Source organism: Thermobia domestica, chromosome 13 (genome assembly GCF_964235325.1).
Source record: "Thermobia domestica chromosome 13, izTheDome1.hap1.1, whole genome shotgun sequence".
In the NCBI taxonomy this organism is placed as follows: Eukaryota; Metazoa; Arthropoda; class Insecta; order Zygentoma; family Lepismatidae; genus Thermobia; species Thermobia domestica.
This window is the reverse complement of record NC_137466.1, coordinates 93986919-94008865: the sequence shown is the minus strand read 5'-3', so window position 1 is coordinate 94008865 and position 21947 is coordinate 93986919. Positions and strand designations below refer to the sequence as shown.

Below are 21947 nucleotides of genomic sequence, written 5' to 3'. Positions count from 1 at the left end.
ATGAATGTGCATATAAAAAAACAAAATACATATATAAACGGTGCAAGTATAAACAGAATCGAAACTTTGGCATAGAACCAGTGTGTTGTGTTTTATTAAATAAACATGAAAGTGCAAAATGAAATGCAGTGCGTGCACGCCACAGTCACAAACATAGTGTTAGATACACGTATGCATATTAGTTCTTCTGCCTCGGGGCGACTCGAGACTGATGGAGACACGGGGAAAGCCCAAAGTTAATATTGAAGTGAGACAGTTCTAAAATGGAAACAAATGATGATCTAAAAGATATATATGAAAAATGTCGTGTTCTTCAGCTGTAGGATGTGCAGATTTTAGGTATAACGTGAGGAGAACATTTAACGGTGTATGCAGATATTTATGTGGTGCGTCGGTTTCAGCATCAGCTTGTAAAGTATCTAGGAATAATGGATGTGAGACTAGTAGGCGAGAGAGTATGTATTTCAAACGGAGGTCTGCAAGATGTTGAATAAAGTGAGGAAAGTTGATGTGTTCGTATGTCATGAAGTTCGGGTATGGTAACTTTATGCGATATGCAAGTCTAATGGCATTGCGTTCTCGTATCGATAATCGGTCGTAGAACTTTGGTGGAGCATTGTACCAAGCAATGTGGCCAAACGTTAAAATGCGCCTGAGGAACATTTTGTATGTATTGAGATATGCGTGTAAACAACAAGTAGTTCCTGTTAGACTCCGTAAAAGGTTGAGCCGCAAAGTGGCCTTTTGTGTTATTTTCTTTAAATGAGCTTTACAACTTAGTTTAGAGTCAAAAATAACCCCGATATATGTAGCTGTAGGTGTTGGTCAAAATGGATGACCTTGTAGAGATACATTAAGACTACGAGGGTTACGATGAACTTTGGAGCGGCGTTTAGGAGCTAGAAAGACCAATGCTTGTGTTTTAGCGGCATTTAAAGTTAGTCGCCAAGTGTTGCACCATTGCATAAAATAATTGAGAGTTGATTACAAGGTTGTATTGATCTGCTGCATGGTCTTGCCCAGAACTAGAAACGCCGTATCATCCGCGTACTGAAATAAGTACACATTCTGTGTAGGTTGTGGTATATCGGAGGCGTACAGTAGATAGAGAAGTGGGCTATGGGCTGAGTGCAGAACCCTGAAGAACTCCGGAATATGAAAAAAATAGGATGGAAGATGGCAATCCTATGTAAACGTATCCGATTCTATTAGTTAAGAAGGTATATATAAAACGCAAATAACTGATCGGAAGTTTGTTTCTGCAACTTTTGTATGAGCCCATAATGCCAAACTTTGTCGAAAGCTTTTTCCAGATCCATTGAGACGAGACATGATGGGAGATCTTTGTTATATTGATTGGTGATAATCGTTGGAAGACGGAGTAACTGGTCATTAATCGAAAATGCGGGTCGAAAACCTGCTTGATGTGTAGGTAATAAATTATGTTCATGGATATATCGGTGAAGCCTTTGTACTACGACTTTTTCGAACAGTTTACTATAGACTGATGTGAGCTGGATAGGACGATAAGACGTTACATCATGTGCCGGTTTATGAGGTTTGAGAAACATGCAAATTTTGGAAATTTTCCAATCCAGAGGATAAAAGCCGGTGCGGAGAATAAAGTTGTAGACTGCAATAAGTAACGTAAGTAAAGAAAGTGGAGCCTCTTTTAGTAGCCGATAGGAAATACGATCAATGCCTGGCGCGGTATTGCATTTCTTATGGAGTGCACGTTGAAGTTCATAAGTAGTGATTAGTGATGTAAGATGGGCTTCCTCATCGATTGTGTGTAAAAGTGACGGTTGTAGAGCGGGGATGGTAGCCAAGTCTATACGATTACGTGAACGAGGTGATATTGCAGGTGTGAAAACTGTCTGCAATTGCGTCGCTAAAGCGTTGGCCAGTAGGTCAGTAAAGAGAGGAACCCCATTATCCAAAAGTGGATAGGAAATTTTAGTATTTCTGCCTGTGAGTCTGTGGAAAGGTTTCCAATACTGGCTTGGAGATGCTTCGTCGTTTAATTTATTACAGGCGCTGATCTTCGACGTTTATATGCTATGAGATAATTAGTTACTGTGCGATGCCATTGCCGGTGATGTCGAAGACAATCCTCGTTTCCAGTTTGCTTGTATTCACGGAAATGTTGACGTGATTTTTGTACTAAAGACAGATATTGAGGAGGCAATTTGGGTTTAGAAGGATAAAGTTTATCCTCAGGGATAGTTTGTTGAGCACTGGTATGTAAGATGTCTGTTATCTGGTTGACTATGCTATACATTTCATTTTCAGAAGTTGGTGGATGAAGGGTTGATACCTGGTTGTATATGAACTGCCGGAATTGAGGCCAGTCGGCCTGCTTTACAGAGGAACGAGCCTTGTTAATGGACAGTTTGATCGGACAATGATCACTCTCGCTTGTGTCGAGAACCTGCAAAACAGTCATTTACAAGAGTTAAAGAAGTGATTACTACATCGGGAGTTGTTTGACTGGATGGTCGAGTGGGACCAGGAAGGTTGTGGGGTGGTTGATATAAATTCCGTAAAACGTTCTCTTCCCTGACACTTCTGCTATGAATGTTTATGTCGGCCATGATAATTATATTTTTAAAATTACGGGCTATGTAATAGAAAAAAGAAAATGGTATTGGATGCCCAGGGCGGATATATATAGTGGCTACATTCACTGTGAGAGAAGGATAATATATAGAGAAGAAGAGATGTTCAGGTAGCTGTGCAAAAACAGGATTATATTGCCGATAAGGAAGTTTTGGAGAAAAGCCAATCAATACTCCTCCTTGAGCGCGCGCACGTGCATCATGGTAATCATATCTTTGAAGTTGATACCCTGAAAGTCGCGCAGAAATTGTTGGTTTTAAAGCTGTTTCATTGAGAGCTACAATATCAATTCTCTCTTCTAGCAGGAGTGGTTCTAGAAGTACTTTGTGTTGATGAAATGATCGGATGTTAACAAAGAGTAAAGTTAAAGCCATTATGTATATTGCCATGTTGATTTTAGACTGCTGTTTCTAGAGGTGCGATGTGGAAGTGGACAAAATTGTCTGAATATGTAGGTGTAAAGTAAGTTGAACAAAGATCTTGCTGTTGAAATGGCAACACAAAGAATGTGTTGGCGTTGGAATGGAAAAACATTTTCGAGTGCTATAGTGATGTAACGAAGATCTTCGACAAAGAGAGGCTGAGCGAGAGACTGAGTAGGATGTGTGGATCTGTCGAAGCTTTGTACTAGTACTGTGAGTTCTGGACGTTCAGGTTGTGCTTGTGGTTTACCCTTACAGCGATAACTGTAGGTTGGGTGATATTCGTTACACGCAGAGCTAGTTGGCGGTTGCTACTGATTTTTTTTACAAGATTTTGTTTCATGAGGTCCACTACATACCCGCATTTAGATGCGTTTAGACATTGGTGCGTAAAGTGAGAATTATATGTTTGACATTTCTCACACCGGATTGGTAGAGGCCCTGTCTTCTTGGAAGGATCAACACGATGGAGTTTGTTATAGATAGGAGCTCTATGGGTTAATAGATAGTCTAAGGAAGTTTGATTATGCGATAGAACGCAAACCATGTAAGTAGAGCCATTGCTATTTTTAATACGAATGCTCCTGTTAACGTCGATTCCCTCTTGCTTGAGTTCTTCAAGAACCTCTTCATCGCTTATTTCAGGTATCACTCCTCTGATAACAAGAGAAAACAGATAGTTTTCGAGAAGGTGGTGGTTATTTTGTTTTCCTATCGGCTTGTTTTGTTAATTTCGCAGTTTTGCTAAAGATCTCATAAGATGCTTTGTTTCGGAGTGTTGTACCGATATGAAATGATAAGATCCTTAGATGGGGATCTTACAAATGATAAGATCCTTAGAACAAATGATAAATCCATTCCGAGTTTTAACGATATTTTCCATGCTAGCTCGTGGTAGATACTTGATGATTTGTAGAAACACCATCTTAGGATGGGTGTATTTTGTATCGAAATCGATCAGTAGAAACGTATAGATTGGTTCCTTGGTGGTGTAGAAAGTGGAAGATGAAGCGCTATCAGTGTCCATTGTAGAGTCTAAGTCGGTTGTTAGAACAGGAGACCGAGATCTATCGCGAGGTCATTTACTGGAATGAATAGAGTCACCAGAATCTGTACGATCTCTGGGTCTAGTTACTCGCGAACTGGTTTGACTACCCCATGAAAGGTGCCTGATACGACCGGAGCGAGACACATTTTCACGGTCTATTGCAGAAGAGCCGGGAGCCGGTGGCCCCACGTACGGGGATAGGTTCTTGTGCGTTGGTCCAAGAACCAGCACAACCTATCCGTGTGATATGACTAGAATGAGAAGTGAAGTGAAAATAATGATGATGATGACGAATGATAATGATATTCCAAAAATACAAGCGACCCTCCGAAAGTGCCAACTTTCGTCAATCCTCTAAATAACGTATGTCTGTGATGCTCACAAGTGCGTATGCTACATCTGATCCTCGCTAACAGATTAACAGTTATAAGAGAGGCTGGGTTCTGCTCAAAGGTAAAGATGTCAACAAAAGCGCCCCACCTCAAACCTATAACTTTGGATTTCACCCTTTGATTTACGGTTATTTGTGATTTCACATTCAAGAAAGTCAAACATTTTAAAGTATGTGTACTTTAAATAAATTATTTAAGAATAAACCTTTTACATAAAATTTATTTTTTAAAATTATAATTCAAAATTATTGTTGTGGCCAATCCTTTCGACAATGAGATCTCGGAAACAACACGCTCTAGAAAGATGAAGTTTTCCCTGATAGATTGCAGATTTTGTGTAGATTGTCCTGTTCTAATTGAATAATTAAAACACATGGTCATTATTTCGTGATTACATTTTTAGAGGTACACTGGAAGTGTTGAAATTAAAAAAAACTACAACCATATTCTACACGTTATACATTATAACACCACTTACTTGTATATGGGAGCTGCATACATCTCAGGCGTTTGTTTCATGTCCAAATGATAATGAAAAACGAAGGATAACCATTTCTCCAATCTAAGTTGAATTTTTGTTGTTTGGAGTGTTTTGCCCAATGAACACCATATATCACTAACATTATAATTAATTGTGTGTGTAATGTATTTGCTTATTACACACTGCATGCAAGAAGAAAGAAAACATTGATCATACATGAATTAAAAACTCCAACTGGAAGTAGGCTCAATTTTGCAAACGGTGCGAGATATTGAAAAAGTAATCGAAAAAATCTCCCTTTTATGGCATCTCTTGCCAATTTTTATCAAGACATCTTTCACTTGTATCTGTAAAGGGACATGTACAGATGTGAGAAATAGCAAAGATATTCATGCTTATATGTGAATGACGTGCTGTGTAGAGAGCGCAGGTTCAGCTCTCCCCTCCTTCCATGTTGCGGAGCACGGCATCGAAAATGTCATCGTTCATCTCAGTGACCGATGGCGAGACGCACGGACTATAAACATTTATTTTTGTCGAACTCCTCAAGACCACAGATCGACTACATCTTAGGAAGGAGACAAAACGTATGTAATGCAAAAAAACTGGAAAGTTAAACCAGGTAATATTCTAAGGGAGCGACACCGCCTCATAGTAGCCGATATCTGCATCAAGAAAGAAGTAATACAGAGTGTCTCTGTTCAAAGAGGTGAAAACTAGATGGGACAAGTCCTAAAAAGGATTCGAAAGGAAATTATCACATCGCAAGTATTGCAAATAAAGAAGAGATGTACAAGAACACGAGTGGACCAGAGTATCAGTAGCGCACAGAGAAACAGCAAGAAAAGTTGTGGGAGAAACAAAAGGAAGAGTCCTTATTGATAAAGAAATGTGATGATGAAATAAATAAAGAAGTTCAAGCGGCTGTGAAGGAGAATAAAAAGATACACAAAATGACATAACTCTTTCAGTCAATAAGATCTGAAGGATTACAAGGAAGTGAAGAAGAACACAATGAAAGCAGTTAGTATAGCAAACGGCAAGGTTTATGATGAGTTGTACACGTACAACAACCTGAAATAAAAGAGGGAGAAAAGGTGATTAGAAGCTTTTGAAGTTAAGAGAGACATAAGAGAAAGATGTCGTATTGCGTTGCAGCAAAGATAAAAATAAAGAGGTTCTGATAAGTGAAGAGAAGATAAAGAAGCGGTGGACGAAGTATTTCTAGAAACTTCTCACTGAAGAAAACTTGCGAAAACTTACCCATGAATCAGGAAACTTTTTGGCCTGTGACTATGGTACAGGCGGAAAATGTCTTGAAGAACATGAAAAGTGGTAAAAACTCAGGACAGCATAAAATTCGTATCGAAATATGGAAAAGTTCAAGTAATGAAGGAATGCCGTAGTTTACTCGGCTTTTTAATACGATATTGGAAACAGAAATATGTTCCTGAGAAAATGGAGAACCAGCTACATTGTACCGGTTTTTAAAAGCAAAGATGGTGCGCAAGAATGTAATAACTACAGGAGAATAAAACTCAGGTATAACTCATGCAATGAGGATCTGGAAGAGACTGATAGAAGCAAGATTGAGGGAAGAAACCAATAGAGAACCAATTTGGTTTCATGTCAGGACAGTAGATAACGGATGCAGTATGTTAATGTAAAAGTACAGAGAACACCAGAAGGATTTCCATATTTTTTCATCGACCTAGAGAAAGCGTATGATAGAGTGCCATTGGATCTTATTTGGTTAGAATTGAAGTGTGTTATGAACACATACATCTATATAATTCAAGATATACATATGATGGATATAGGGCAGGAGTGAGGAGTACGTAAGAAATAACAAGATGCTCACAGTTAAAATGGGACTTTATCAGGAATCTAGTCTTAGCCCATACCTTTTTGCAGTTGTGATGGAAAAGTTATAAAGTATATCCAAGAGTAAGCAGCTTGGAATATGATATTCACAGATGATATCGTGTTGGCAAATGAGACCAAGGCAGCACTGCAAGAGAGAGATTAGATGCCTGGAGAGGAGCATTGGAGGGCAAAGGTGTTAGAATTATTAAAACCAACACAGAATAACTATTTACATTGCCCTTTTAGGAAAATGTATTCGAAAATACAAGAATACGTCTGGAGGAAGAAGAGGTGGTAGTGATGAAGAAATTCAAGTACTATGATCAATACTACACAAAAATGCAGGCATAGAAGCTATAAACAGCAGAATTAGCAGCGGTTGAACAAAATGGAGAGAAGCGGCTGAAGTATTGGTGATCGTAGGGTACCAACGCCTTAAAGGAAAAGTTGACAAAACAGTAGTAAAGACCTGTCATATTATACGGAACAGAATGTTGAAGAACGAAGAATAGAGAGGAACAGAAGTTACATGTGGGAGAGATGAAGATTCTGCGATGGATGTGTGGAGAGACTGGGAAGGACAGAATTAAGAATGAAGTGATCCGGGGAACAGTAAAGGAAAGACCAGTAGTAGAACCACTGCAAAAAATTGGACTTCGATGATTTGGACATGTAAGACCCTCGGAATACGTACTACTGAGCGGATGCTATAGAATTGAATGTGAAACGAGCGCGAGGCCGATCAAAGAAATGGGGAGATTATGTGAAGAACGATATGTTGCAGTCTGGGGTCATGATGATATGACACATGATAGGAAGAAGTTAAAGATATCTACGATCCCCCGCTTATCATGCCTTTAGCGATCTCCCCGAAGCTCATTTCATGGTGTTCTGAATCGTGTTGCGATTCGCCGCGCCTTTGTGGGATAGCGCAGTGCACTTCCGCGCAACATGTCATCTATATAGCGTGGTTCTGCGAGACGACATGGGCAGCACGTAAAGCTAATTAGGTCCATTTCTTGAATCGTCAGAGGTTAATTATCTCAAATACAGATAACGTTATCCAATTTCGTTCAGAAAATGGGTTGGATGTTGCGTGATGGACCTTAATCATAGCTCATGAAGCCAAGAAAGGAATTTAATTAAGGTATAAAAAGGTAGATCAAGCTAGATTTATATATATTAAGGTAGATTTGCAGTATCAAAAATATTGAAACATTCCAAAATTTATAGGTATGTCTCATTCGTGGGAATAAATGTCCCAATACGCTAAATAATCTAATCTTTCAACGAAGAGCGAAGCTACAGTTCAAGGAGTTCCAATATTCACTTTATATGTCAATTAATCCCTCAACACAGAAATTTAATTTGACAGAAGTACCTAGCGCCTTATACAGCGTAAATACTTGTCGTATTGCTTATTATGCCTTCTTTTCTTCCAGCAATTCATGGGTATATTGGTCCACTCCTTCCTTTTCGTGACGGGTGAATAGGACTACTTCTTGAATTTTGGAAATTGCTAAAACTTAAAATTTCATAGAGCTGTATAAGACCAACGTATCTACGTCTAAAAGTTTGGGTAGTCCATATCGTTCCCTTGTATGGGTAAAAAAAAGTCACAAATTCAAATTTCGGAGGTTTATGTCCGAATTTGTCCCTTAAGATATTCACAATATGTGGTCCTTATGGTAGGCACATGGGTCAATTCTCTTTCATATGATACAGGTACCCTGGTGTTTCCATCTCAAATTTCGGCTGGGGTGTATTGAGTCATCACTTAAATTTGAGAATTACCAAAAAATAAAATGTGTTAAATGTTATATAGTACCTGGGTACATACGTCTGCAAATTTGGGTTGTCCCCTTAGATGGGCAAAAAATAATATTTTAAGAAGTACGTTATGATTCAGTTATTAATTTAGAACTGTATTAGAACTTACGGTAGATTTTAATATTGGTCCCTGTAAGATAGAACTAAGAATGTATAGATTAAGAATATGCACTTCTCTCAATTCGGGTACTATCTAAAATTACTAAAAAGAATACCACTTTTTTGGAAAGAGTACTTATTACTCACTCATTAATTTGGAAACTATATTATAGCTTATGGTACATTGCATGCTAGTCTCTGGAAAATATGATTATGATATAAATCTGGATAGTCCATCTTGTTGCCTTGGAATAGGTAAAAATAACGTTTTGAAAAGGAAACCTTATGATTAATTTGAACTTTATTATATCTTATGATACATTGAATATTGTGAAAATATAAATAGTTCCCGGGATGTATTTGAGGGATATCTCTTTTCTGGTCAAAGATACATCTAAATTTTCGGAACCAAATTAAGGAGATATGACTTTGAGAGTTTAATTGATGAGTTTAAGAGTTTGACTGAACCAATAATAATTACTTCGTAGCTGTATTATAGCTTGAATATGAAGCCCATTTGAAAGATAGATGTTAACTTGTCCAAGGTATCTCTCCCAAAATTTTGGAATACTATTAGGAAGATATGACTGAAATTATCTTAGATACAGTTTTATGACTTAACTTTTCGGATGTACGTACTACCTTGAATCGTGTTTAGATGCAGTTTCTGAAAAGTAAGTCCAATGACATAGGACTTGTCCACATCAGATCAGTCTTTGCTGGAGCACCGGTAGTTAGCTATTTATTTTTTCCTTACAATCACAAATATAGGTACAACAGATATACCTCCAACTATATCCATGTGTTAGCCTCTGATGATACAGTTATTTTCTCTCGACGTTCGGACCCGCATTATGCTTAGTGTATGTAGGCATCAGAATATACCTTTCAACTTTTGGAAATTTGTACTCAACGTTGGAAAATCAAAAATATTGTAATTAAATAACGTGTTATCTTCTGTATCACCTGGCTCTTGATATAGAAGATAAATGTTCGATTGAAACTCATGATGTTTAGATCCCACGTTAAATTGCAGGTCTATATCTCACATCTTAGTGTTGAAGAGTACGATAAATTTCAAAGAAATAATACTAAAAAGGAAGAACCTACGCCATATTTAAATTCAAATTGAAATATGCTAAATTGGATTAAAGTTTGAAACAGACTCGATTTTCACTCACATTATACTACTTGTCTCGCAGGAGCCAACGGCTAACATCACATAGCCAGGGCGCAAAATTTCAAAGTCAAACTTACTCGCCAATCCAAAAATGATGGTCGCCAGTATATGTTACGTACAAATTATGAGAGGTCTCCCCCCTCCAAGGCCTTTGGTTTGACAAAGAAAGACTTCATATTCTGTTTTTTTTCTCAGTGACAATTATTTTCATGCGAAACAGAAACTGCGAAGCCCTGTGAGTTTAAGCAGAAACCATTCCTACCGAACACTGGTTGCTAGCTCTTAAATTCTAGTCGCCAATGGCAACCTGGCGACCAGAAATTTTGCAGCCTGATATAGCCCTACCTGAAATTCATGACAAGGAAAAATCTCTACATGACGATCACCGAAATAATCGAGGCGTTCGGAACACAAGAGATCCAAGTCCAATTCCCAACGCTCTGAGAAAATAAGTCATAAACTTTGTATGATCTATTTAAATTCATGGAAAAGTGTCCACAGTTTTTTACATTATAAGAGTTATTTGCAATATCTGGACATGAATTTTTAAGCGCTGAAAGTAGTTTCACGTAGAGATCTTAAACATGGAATATGTCCAAAATAACCAAAAGTGGACTTCAATTCTGTGTACCATATACTGAGTGATTCAATTAATTCTTCACTACTCTGAACAAAGTGAAGAAGTAGGGAAACGAGGCAATTTTTAGCCAATAACAATGTGGCTTACGATACTAGACTATATTTAACTTATTATAAAACAACAGTCTCGACGCAAACGGCAATGGATCTCTTTCTTGATTGATTGATTAAGATAGGAAGCATGATCTGTGACTTACTTGGCATGCGTCTTTCCCGCCTTCCTTGTAGCCAGCGCAAAGGAAGATGTTGGTAATTGGCTGGAAATAAGATTTATCACAGTCCTCATTTTTCCATATAGGCAACTCTACTTGTCGCTGAACAGTGCTCTCTTTGCCACCTGAAATTCACATTAAAATTATTAGTAGTGCTTAACACAATTACTTACACATGTATTATCAATACTTCATATCTTTCCTTGAAAGAGAACAAGAAATTTCTTAAAAGTAAAATTTACATTACAGTGTTTAAATCATATTGGTAATGGCTGTCAAACCTGCTTTACCCCCTCCACCCGCATGGAATTATTGATCTTAATTTTAAACACTTTACTTAGAAAAAGAATTCAAGGAGTACACATATAAGCTGATACACATGTATAAGCTGATACAGTATTATATATATCTCGTCTAACTTCAAAATGCAGTGTGTGTAGGCTTTAAAAAATACAATATTAAAAAATGTTGCAAAATATAAAGTAATTGAAGTTACATTAGATATTCATTTACAAATCAGTGTTTGCTGTGTACGGGGTGTTAAGTACAAAATGGACTGAAATTTATAATTTCAGACATGTTAGGAATATAAAGAGCTAGTGCAAGGCGCAGAGAACTAAATTCATTTCTACTCCTGAAATTAGTTGTACAGCAATGAAACTTTGAGATACGTAAAACACAACATAAACATGCCAGTGTAAAAAGAATTATTCCCCCCCCCCCAAAAAAAATGGCTCAAGAAAGATGTTTCGTCTTCGCAATGTCGTTGAAAGGTGATCTTCAGCAGCGCGAAGAAGACGTTGTGGGGAGTTCTTTCAGCTGGAGAATAGTTCAGTGTCTTCAGTACAAAACAGACGCACCCAGGGTGATTATTTTCAAGAACTCTCTTGATCCTTAGCGATCATTCCAATTCATAAACTTCATAGAAAAGAGGATTTTAAAAAGGAATGTTAATTTGATACCAAAGTTGCTCTACACAAAACCAAGCCCCATATCAGAAAAGATACAAACTGACCTACTTGATATTCTTTTCATTTATTACACCCATATTCCACCAATTTTATGAAAATCTAACACAATTCAGGTACTGGTTGATACCTTTACAGACAACATTGGTGAAAAAGATGAAAACACAACTGACCAGGGGTAAGTGAGAAAACAAAGAATCAAAAAAGGTGAAAGATGGAATGAAACCTTGGTCATGAAGAAGCAATAAAATGCGATAAACAGCAAAAAATGTTAATAACTAATAAGAGATGATATTTGAATAATTCCAAACATTTTCATGCTTGCCAACATGGTTTTATATCCTTTAAATGTATATTCCAATCAAATATTATTTCATAATATGTTTCATTAAAGAAAAGTAAGAAATGTGATTTTGAATCATTTGCCTTAACAACAACGTGCATGTAAAATATTAAGAAAAATAAAAAAGTAAATAAAACCTTTTGCAAATAAAACGTTTGTTCTTTGAAAAACCTTTTTATAGTACTTTGTAGAAAAGACATTTATGCATAATTTAGTAACATTCAGGTGCTCCTCTGCAATGCGAGACTTTTAATAAACTTTAAAAGAAGTGACTTTATAAATAACCGAAATTTTTCAATTCCGTTTCTTTCAAAAGTACGTTTTTGGACTTAACACCTTTTACGCAGCAATAGCAGAAATGTTCAATGTTGACTCCCGCCTTCGGTCACACGGCACACATGAAGTTGATAGTTGAGCTCTTTTCATATCTTGAACTCTGATGGGAGTTGGCGAGTAGACTGATAGTTGGCGGGAGATGTCAATAACTTGCGTCGGTCTTGCACAATGCACACCAAACACTTTTTCTTTTCAACGGTAGGCATTCAATTGAAATACTATTAGCCGTTTTCAAAGTATAACACTTTGAAATTGGATGAAGGCTTTAGAGACACCCTGTTCTTTACGTTCTCGTGTGAAAGTGTAATTAAGAAGGACAAGAAGGATGCTGAAATTTTGTATCATGTAAATATCGAAAGTAGTATATCGTCTGGCATACTCTCCGATACCACAAGATTAACAGTGTTGCCAATCTAACATAAAATTATATTTTTTTCAAATTCCACTACAACAGATTATTACAGCTTTCAAATCTCTATGTTAAACGAAAACTTACAATGCCACATTTATTATAAATATTGCAAACTAAGGACTCTACAGGACAAGGGCACCGATCCTGGGGGGCCGAGGGAATCCGAGCCCCCCAAAGCTCATGAGGACCCCCGTATTGTATTTATGAATATACAATATTTTGCATAATTTGAATGCAATTTGTCTTAAAATTCTCATATTACATATATATATATATATATATATATATATATATATATATATTCTGCATCTGAATGGGCCCCCGAAATTTACAGAGAAATCGGCGCCCTTGCTACAGGATCACAAACATCTAAATTTTGGTGGTCTCTACAGCAGAAATAACGCAAGTGAGACAAATGCAATGTGTGTATCGAAAGTACTTTAGTGTCTAATATTATGATCATAATATGACGGATTTGGAATGAATACGAACAAAGTTACAAGGGATTGGAAATTTGACTTTTTCCAAAAGCCTTTATTTCGAAAAAATGTTCAGATAAATACTTCATACAATTGCATAGATGGTTTTCAATAGATGTAAAGATCAAAATGACGTTTACAGCAATTTGATATCTCAAACCGTTTGGAGATATAGTAGAAACTGGTAACATTTGGAACACTGCTAAATTAATTTTATTCCGAGAACTTTTATTTATACCTACCAAAATGCATTGTTATAATGTCATATAAGCAAAGTAAATAAAGAACTGTTTTTAAAAAGTCCCACAAATATGCCATTTTAGGCAATATATCAAATTTTTACACTTTTTCCATATCTCCTGAATGGTTTCAAATATCAAATTGCTATAAGAAGCATGACGATCTTCATGTCTATTGAAAACCATTTACACTCATGTCCAAAATTATTGGCGCATGTCTATAAATCTGTTGTTATAGAAATATAATTTGATAACAAATACGCCCGGTATTTTTTTTTTTACAATGTTAGTATGTGTATAATCGGCAAAGACATGTATGTGGCAAATTTCATGTCAAAAGAGCAGTAAATAAGAACAATAAAACGAAAATAAAACTTTCGTGTCATTGAGCAACATTTTGTTTTACTCATTATAATTTTCGCATTTATAATTATTTTCCTATGAAATTTACCACAAATATGCATTTCCCGATTATACACATAGTATCGGTATTAAAAGTACCCTGCAAAATCATTAGCAAATTATATTCTTACAAGAAGACAGTTATAGATACGCTACAATCATTTTGGACATGAGTGTACATAACTGGATGTGATACTTATCTAAACACTTTTTCGAAATAAACTCCTTTGAAAAAAATCAATTTTTCAATTCCTTGTACTTTCGTTTCTACTTGTTCGAAATACATCATATGATAACCGTGGTATTCGACATTAAGGTACATACTTTGGATGTGCATTACCCCATCCGTCTCATTTAGGTTATTACTGTTGTAGAACTCTTCAAAAGTTGGTTGGGTTTTAAAGTTTGTGATACTATAGTGATCTTAGTTTACAACACTGCATGGCAAATGTGGTATTGTAAGTTTTCATTTTATGTGTAGATTCAAAATATATAATAACATGACGTACTGTTATTTTTTTAAAAAAATACAATTTTGTGTCGAATTGGCAGCACTGTTAACCAACCTTGTGGTATCACAGGGTATGCCACACAATGTCCGTCTTGCCTAATTTGCATGGTACAAAATTTCGGCGTATTTTGTTCATTTGTTTAAAAGTTGCAAGATTGTATCAAAACAAATAATCTACCCTATATAGAAGGCTAAACACAGGTACCAATTCGTAATTCACGAATAGATGAAAACAGGCCCTCTGTAACGAAATTACATACTCTAAGGTTCATTAGTATATACTATCTGTGTCCGGGTTCGAAGGTCCGGAATTCGGAAACATGCCCGGAAAATATGACATCTCTTGTATAATATCTATATTTCCTATAGCAGAGATGCAAAAAATCCGGCATTCTTGAAGTGGAGACTTTTCCCCCATAAAAACCAAGATTTTTTTAAAAAATCAAAGATTTTCTGCTATTTTGACCTTTTATGATTTTCTCATCAAGTATTGGCTTTGTTTTTCTCAACTGCATTCTAAATTTTAAAAGTGTCTTTACAACAATCACTCACTACTTAATGAAACCTATGTTCAGCTGGCAACCTTTATTAGATGTAACCTAAGTGTCATTGTGGTTGCCTAACCATCTTACCAAGTTCCTGAAAGTTATAATCCTTATCATGTGTGTTGTACAGTTTCTCTAAATTCAAACTGGCAGACAAGAAAAACCAATAAACAGATACAAACTATTATTTGTTTTTTCATAGAACTTCTCTTATATTGTTCTCCGTTCAGGGAAACATTTCATTGTAAGCTTCATATATTCCAATAGAAACTAACATAACTTCACTTTACAAAATTAAAGCCATAAACGGCCATTTTATGTATGATGTTAGTTTAACGCTATTAAAAGTTCATTATTTATTCAATTTATCGTTTCTTTCTTTATATAGTGCCAAACTTCTCGCTCTAATTTTAAAGGACTCACTACATGTTATGTATATAGATAGATACACTTATTGTACGTAAAATCCTACATAAAAGCAAGGCCCCAGGTCATGGGGGCCGGGGGGCCCGGGCCCCCCTAAAGCTCATGTGGTCTCCCATGTATTTTTATGAATATGAATTTTTATATGTATTTTTTATTATATATTTTCTTATATGTATTTTTTTATGAATGGGACCCCCAAAGTTACAGAGAAATCGGTACCCTTGCATAAAAGATGTCTTTAACTCAAAAAAGGTGAAGTTTTATTTGAAGTTTTAGTTTATGTATAAATTCTAAATGATAATTTTGTTGCACTAATCTAATTTTCAGAACAGTTATTGGTAACACTATTAAATTTTCATTAGAACATTTTTGTCATAGAACATCTCTCTAATAGCTCTACAAACAGTTTGTCCGAACTAGAGAACCCATTGTGTCTACGGATTTGTACCTTTTCTTTCGTAACGAGTGATTATTCTTGATTATTATTAAACTTTACATGTTTTTCTTCAGAATGCAATAATTAATTTGTTTCGTGTTATAATTGGAAACGAAACGTGAAACGTACTGTTATTTTTTCATGAAATGTTCAAAAAAGCCCAAAATTTTTGAGAGAGAAAAATCGTCGAAAAATAAAGTTACTCTAAAAATTTTTATTATTATTATTATTTAAAAAAGCACTTTGATTGAGCTTTTGCTCTACGAGATGCACACCAAAAGTATGTACAGGTTTGTTCTAAAATCTATATATTTTGTCATTTCAGCAATGGGAACTCTGTATCAATAAAGAGGAAGAGTTTGTTGAGAAACAGACAAGTTAATTCCCTGTATTTGTTTGTTCTTGGAAGTTAGAACGAAACGGCATATTCTTTTGGTGTGCACCTCGTATATCCTCTGGTGATACATATGGACATAACCCGTCGAATTAGAATATGTCCGGACCCTGGGAAGCCCTGTGCTTATTATATAAACACGTCTAAAAATGACAAATGGTGCATAATCCTATAAGGTAGGGTAGGATTTAAAGTTCGTAGCTGGACTGGGTTTCATTCTGTGAACAAACACTTGGATAGTGTGTGCACTATAGTCGTAATGCCTCTAGCGATTTTCTTTACTCTTCCCTGTTCAATTAAGAATGTTAAAAAATGATTTACTTACCATAATAAGTAGTTCCCCAACCAACCACAACGGGTTTTTCGTTGACAAATCTTTCGTTCCTGTACCTCTCCGACGGGATACAGAGTGGAATTATGTAACGACTCCTTTTGACAGGTTTATCCAGACGAAGTAAAGCAATGTCGTTGTAGAAACCAATTCGACTGAAGCGTTCATGAGCTTTGATTTCTTCTACTTTGTAGGTTTCGGGATCTGAAGGCTCGTCCTGCCGCTTCAGATCCACATCACCTAATCGGACAGTGAACTGGCGGGGATTAAACCTTAAAAAGTGTTATAGAAAAAAAATAATTAAGTAGTTATATGCAATTTTAATAAATATTTTTACAAAATGTTTAATTCGCCTTTGATGGTTATTAATAGGTAGCTTTATAGTATACTTATCAAGCCAATCTCTATAAAAAGAAGGAATGAAAATTGAGTTGTAATAAATTCAGTTCATTGTTAAATTAAATGCATGTTTTGTTTGGGAAGGGATATTGAGAAAATAGGAGCACGTGTACAAAAAGGTATTTGCTAAATGCATATATGTCAAATTAACTCTGTACCTGTATCATTTGGTTTTAATGTGCTTCGTGGGGTCATATTGAATTAAAGAGGAAAAAGATGTAAAAAAAAAAAAAAAAATCTACATCAGTCAGCCTTTTGTTAGAAATATTTCTATAACGAATTAACACAGTATACGCATACATACTAACCGCCATATTTCTTATTTTATGTATACCTAGATATTAATGTTTATTTCAGAGATTCTCCTGGCGTTCATAGACAGGGACTGATGGTTCACAGTTTATTTGATTCTATCACGAGTTGTCCTCTCCGCTGGTCTAGTGGCTAGCGTGCGAGTCTTGTGCACGTGATTACGAGTTCGATTTCTGGTGGAGGAGTACTATAATTTGAACATCTATAGTTTGGAACACATTACGGTATTGCACGTCTCATGTAGCCTCACTGCTGAACAGGGACTTCAAGAAATCAAATCACGAAACCTTTCACGAGTTGTAAATTCTGAAATATAAAAAGTTGAAACTCGTATTTACAAGTAATGAAATATTTCCTGAGCTACTTCAACTTCCTACATTTCAATTTCAATGGAAACCATAGAAATTCGCACCCGCAATTATAATTAGGAAGAATTCACGTTCAAAACAAGTAACAGTGTCACGTGTACGGTATACGGACAAAATCTCGCGGCCGAAACATCGCCGCCCAAAATCTCGCTGGCCAAAACCTCGCGGGACAAAATCTCGCCGGGCCAAAACCTCGCCGGGCCAAAACCTCGCGTGGCCAAAACCTCGCGGGACAAAATCTCGCCGGGCCAAAACCTCGCCGGGCCAAAATCTCGCCGTGCCAAAACCTCGCTGCGAATGAAACTTTTCTTTAAAATTTACCCAATATGTTTCCTAATATGCAATTCCACATTACAAATAATAATAATAATAATAATAATAATAATAATAATAATAATAATAATAATAATAATAATAATAATATACAAAACATCGTGTGCGTGGGCTTTCTCGGGTTATTCCCGTTTCCTCCCACTTTCTTTATTCGATCATTTCCTTCATCCTGGTCATCTACGTCTCCTTTAACCTATAGGATATAATCAAGGGACGTCGTAAAAACTCATATATTGTTTCATATTTTCATAAATATTATTAGATTTTTGTTAAAATTTTAAGTTTTTGGATGTTCGAAAGTTCACGAAACTAACCTCGTTAGTTGTCATTACTTTCCTTATGCAGACTTTCTTTCCCTATAACCAGTTTAAAAACATCCTGTTGCCCTACCTTCACATTGAAATCCTCTAATACAGAAATAGAATTTTCATATAGTATCGCGGGACTTGGTCAAATACCCGTGACACTTCTTCTGAAACAGCGTCTTTTATACCGTCATCCTTATCATCTGTTGGAACATTTACATTTTGGTCAGGCGAGATTTTGGGTATGGCAATATTTTGGGGCGCGAAGTTTTGGCCAGGCGAGGTTTCGGCCTGGCGAGATTTTGGGCCGCGAGGTTTTGGGAGGCGAGGTTTTGGCCAGGCGAGGTTTTGGTCCGCGAGGTTGTCGCCGCGAGGTTTTGTACCCAAACCCACGTGTACACCAGGCGGAAGAGTTTAATTTGTATAGTGTGATATTTTCTTAGTTATTATTTGAACCGGAAGTGGTAGATTTTTACCACTACTAGTTTTAGTAGAGAGATTACAGTTGAGATAAAATATATTCTTGGGACGCTTTATTTATGAGAGAAAAAAAAACTATTCTCACCATCTGGTGCCGTTTTCACTCTTAAAAAATCAACGTTAAAACCGAAAGTGGTTTATTTCTATCACTTCCGCTTTGAATAGGAGTTAAGAGAGATGATATTACCTATTCTTAGAACGCTAAATCGATTCCGTAAAACCGTTTTTCGCTATATTTTAGTCTTAGTGTTTTTGCTCTATGTAGATGAATATTGAAACTGGACGTCATAATGGATATTAACCATTTCCGATTTTAGTAGTGACTTAAGGATGGAAATGAAACGTATGCAGGATCGCAGGAAATCTCTTCTCTCTATCTATTACCGTTTCAACTCTATTATAGCGATCAATGTTAAAACCGGAAGTGATTGACTTTCTGTTATTTCCAATTTTAATAAAGGGATTAGAGTGGAGATGGATACACTTGGGACTTTTAATCGATTGCCGAAAACAACTTCTCGCTAATCATTGCCGTTTTCACTCTATAACAATCAAAATTAAAACTGGAAGCGACTATTTCTGTCACTTTCGGTTTTAATAGAGAGACTTGACTGGATATGGATGGGCACTAATTGATCACAGAAAACAGATTCTTGATAAAGGTTACCGTTTTCACTCTATAACGATTAACATTAAAACCGAAAGGTTCATTTGTGCTACTTTCGTTTTCAGTAGAGAGATTAGAGATGAGATGAGAGACGTTTTCGGGACTCTTAATTGATTATAGAAAAGCATGTCTCGTTAACTATGACGGTCTTTATTCTAAGGTGATCAACTTTAAAACTGGAAGTGATTTATTTTGGTTTGAATGGAAGGTTAAAAGAGAAAATATTTAACCTTAGAATATTAAATCGATTAAAACACACACACACACACACACACACACACACACACTTCTTGCTATGTGTTATAGTTTTTGCTTCATCTAAATCAACACTGGAACTGGAAGCTGTAAGAGTTTCCACTTTTGGTTTTAGTGCAGTCTTAAAGATGAATACGTAATGTATTGTTGGATGGAGCGCTTAACCAATTGCAGAAAACCGTAGCTCTTTATCTATTAACGCTTTCGCTCTATAGTGATCAATTAGTTAAAATCGGAAATGGTTAGTGAATTGGTTTATGCTACCTCTCGATTATGCTACCTCTCCTCAAGTTGACGTGAAGAAACATGATAGGTTGAACTTCCATAAATCCTTCCTTCATGATTACGAGTCTCAGTGAGGATAGCGAGCTTGACCTTGAGCGATTTTGAGCGAGCGCGATCTTCATTTCAGATTGTAATAGCGAGTCCGAGTAAGCGCGAATGCAAAAAGGCCACCTCTAAAAAAAAAAAAAAAAAAAAAAAAAAAAAAAAAAAAAAAAAAAAAAAAAGTGCGTAAACTGAAGTGAGGTAGTGACTTAAATCTTTGGAACACAATCACCTGAATTGAAAGTGAAAGTGAAATGAAATCTTTGAGTTTAACGTCCCACATTATGCCCTTTAGGCTGAGGGAGACGAATGATTAAAGACAGTAAATGGCGATGGAATGATTGCGGGGGACGAAACGAGAGTACTCTAAGAAAACCCACGAACACGATGTTGTTCACCACAAACTTACTTGGGTGGGAATCAAACCAGGGAATGGGATCCCATGTAAGCGTTCTGCCATCAATCTACCGTGGCCCAGTCACCTAAATTGCAAAACGACCAGAAGAGAAATGGTCCATGGAAGGTGATGTTATCTCTACAAGAACAGTAATTAAATTATCTTAGTTATGAGACTTACTGTCTTTGTCTGGAATCTCTGGTGCAATGGGCCGCTGTGAGAATGTACTTCGTTCCAAGAAGAGTACCACCACACCAGAATTCTGTTCTACGAGGACCGTGTAGATAAATGGCTGCCATCCATGGCCACCGTCCTGGTAGAGATTCCTCACCGCCAACCACTCGGAAAGAGGGAATCTCCGGTTCGCCACAATTTGTTGTCAATTCTGTAACAAATGCATGAATTTGAAATAAATTAAAATTGAAATGTCTACGGTACGTTATATGATTAGGGTGTGTTAATTGGTTCAAATAAAGGAAATATGAATTAAAATGTATGTAGATAGGTCATTTTATGGAGGATCATTACGTGATGGTTGCATCATGATCATACAATCTAATAAAAATTTGCACTGTTATTAGCTAGATGAAAGTGAGTTCAAATGTACAATATTACCTCCTTGTCCCCCCACTAGGCTTAGCCACGCCTTCTAAAGTTGAAATGGCAGCCATTTTTTTTTTTTTTTTGAGAAAATTATGTCATCTATTTTATTATGCAATGCTTGACTGAATATGCATACAGTCAGAAATAAGGTCTCATATTTAAGGTAAATCATTACGCTTTAAGCACAAAATATCAGTTTGGTCAACGAGTTACGGTTCGAAAGATACATGTGGTCAAACATCATAAATATTTTGCTTAGATTGCGCATAACAATATTTCATATCTCTGCAGTGAATGCAAGAACCAAATGAGTTTTTTTTTTTTTTTTTTTTTTTTTTTGCATAGACATATTTGAAATCAGTTGAAGCACAAGAAACAGTAATTGTATTATCTGTACGTACATATGCATTTTCAACACTTGGAAACCTTCAAAACGGCCATTTTTAACCCGAAAAATGGGCATGTGTAAAGTATATCTCACAGAATATCAGTAAGTATATCAGATAATATTGACAACAGGCCGAAACCCTACTTTGCACCAGTAGTACGTAGAATAAATGCTCCATTTTTTACTTTTAGGCTATTGATTAATGTGGAATTATTTTTCTTTTTGAAATAAATCTGAATTTTATTGGTTTGATTTTATTAATTTGTTTTTCAAACCTATTTTAATCATCCTTCGTGAAAATTAAATTTTGTTATAAATAATTTTAAAATTCAAATTAAATTAATATTAAATTTATGACGTTAATTCGTTAAGAAAAGTAAGGGGTTTGAAGGAGATCAATAAAATCACATCATTAAAAGTCAAGTTTTGTGCAAAGAAAACGAAAATATGATATTTCCCATATAAATCATTCGAGTAAAAAGTGAATAAGTAAAAGTGTTGTA

At 36.0% G+C, this 21947-nt stretch overlaps 1 protein-coding gene across 3 annotated transcripts in view; it reads right to left on the bottom strand.

The window, feature by feature from the left end:
* Nucleotides 1-21947, bottom strand: part of LOC145668345 (venom protease-like) — a 166464-nt gene that overhangs the window by 11869 nt on the left and 132648 nt on the right. For all 3 annotated transcript variants that reach the window (XM_081736104.1, XM_081736106.1, XM_081736105.1), the window contains exons 5-7: nt 20634-20838; nt 16605-16882; nt 10774-10913 (exon numbers count right to left, since the gene is read on the bottom strand). In XM_081736104.1, the coding sequence (XP_081592230.1) occupies nt 10774-10913; nt 16605-16882; nt 20634-20838 (623 nt within the window). The remainder of the gene's footprint in view (nt 1-10773; nt 10914-16604; nt 16883-20633; nt 20839-21947) is intronic.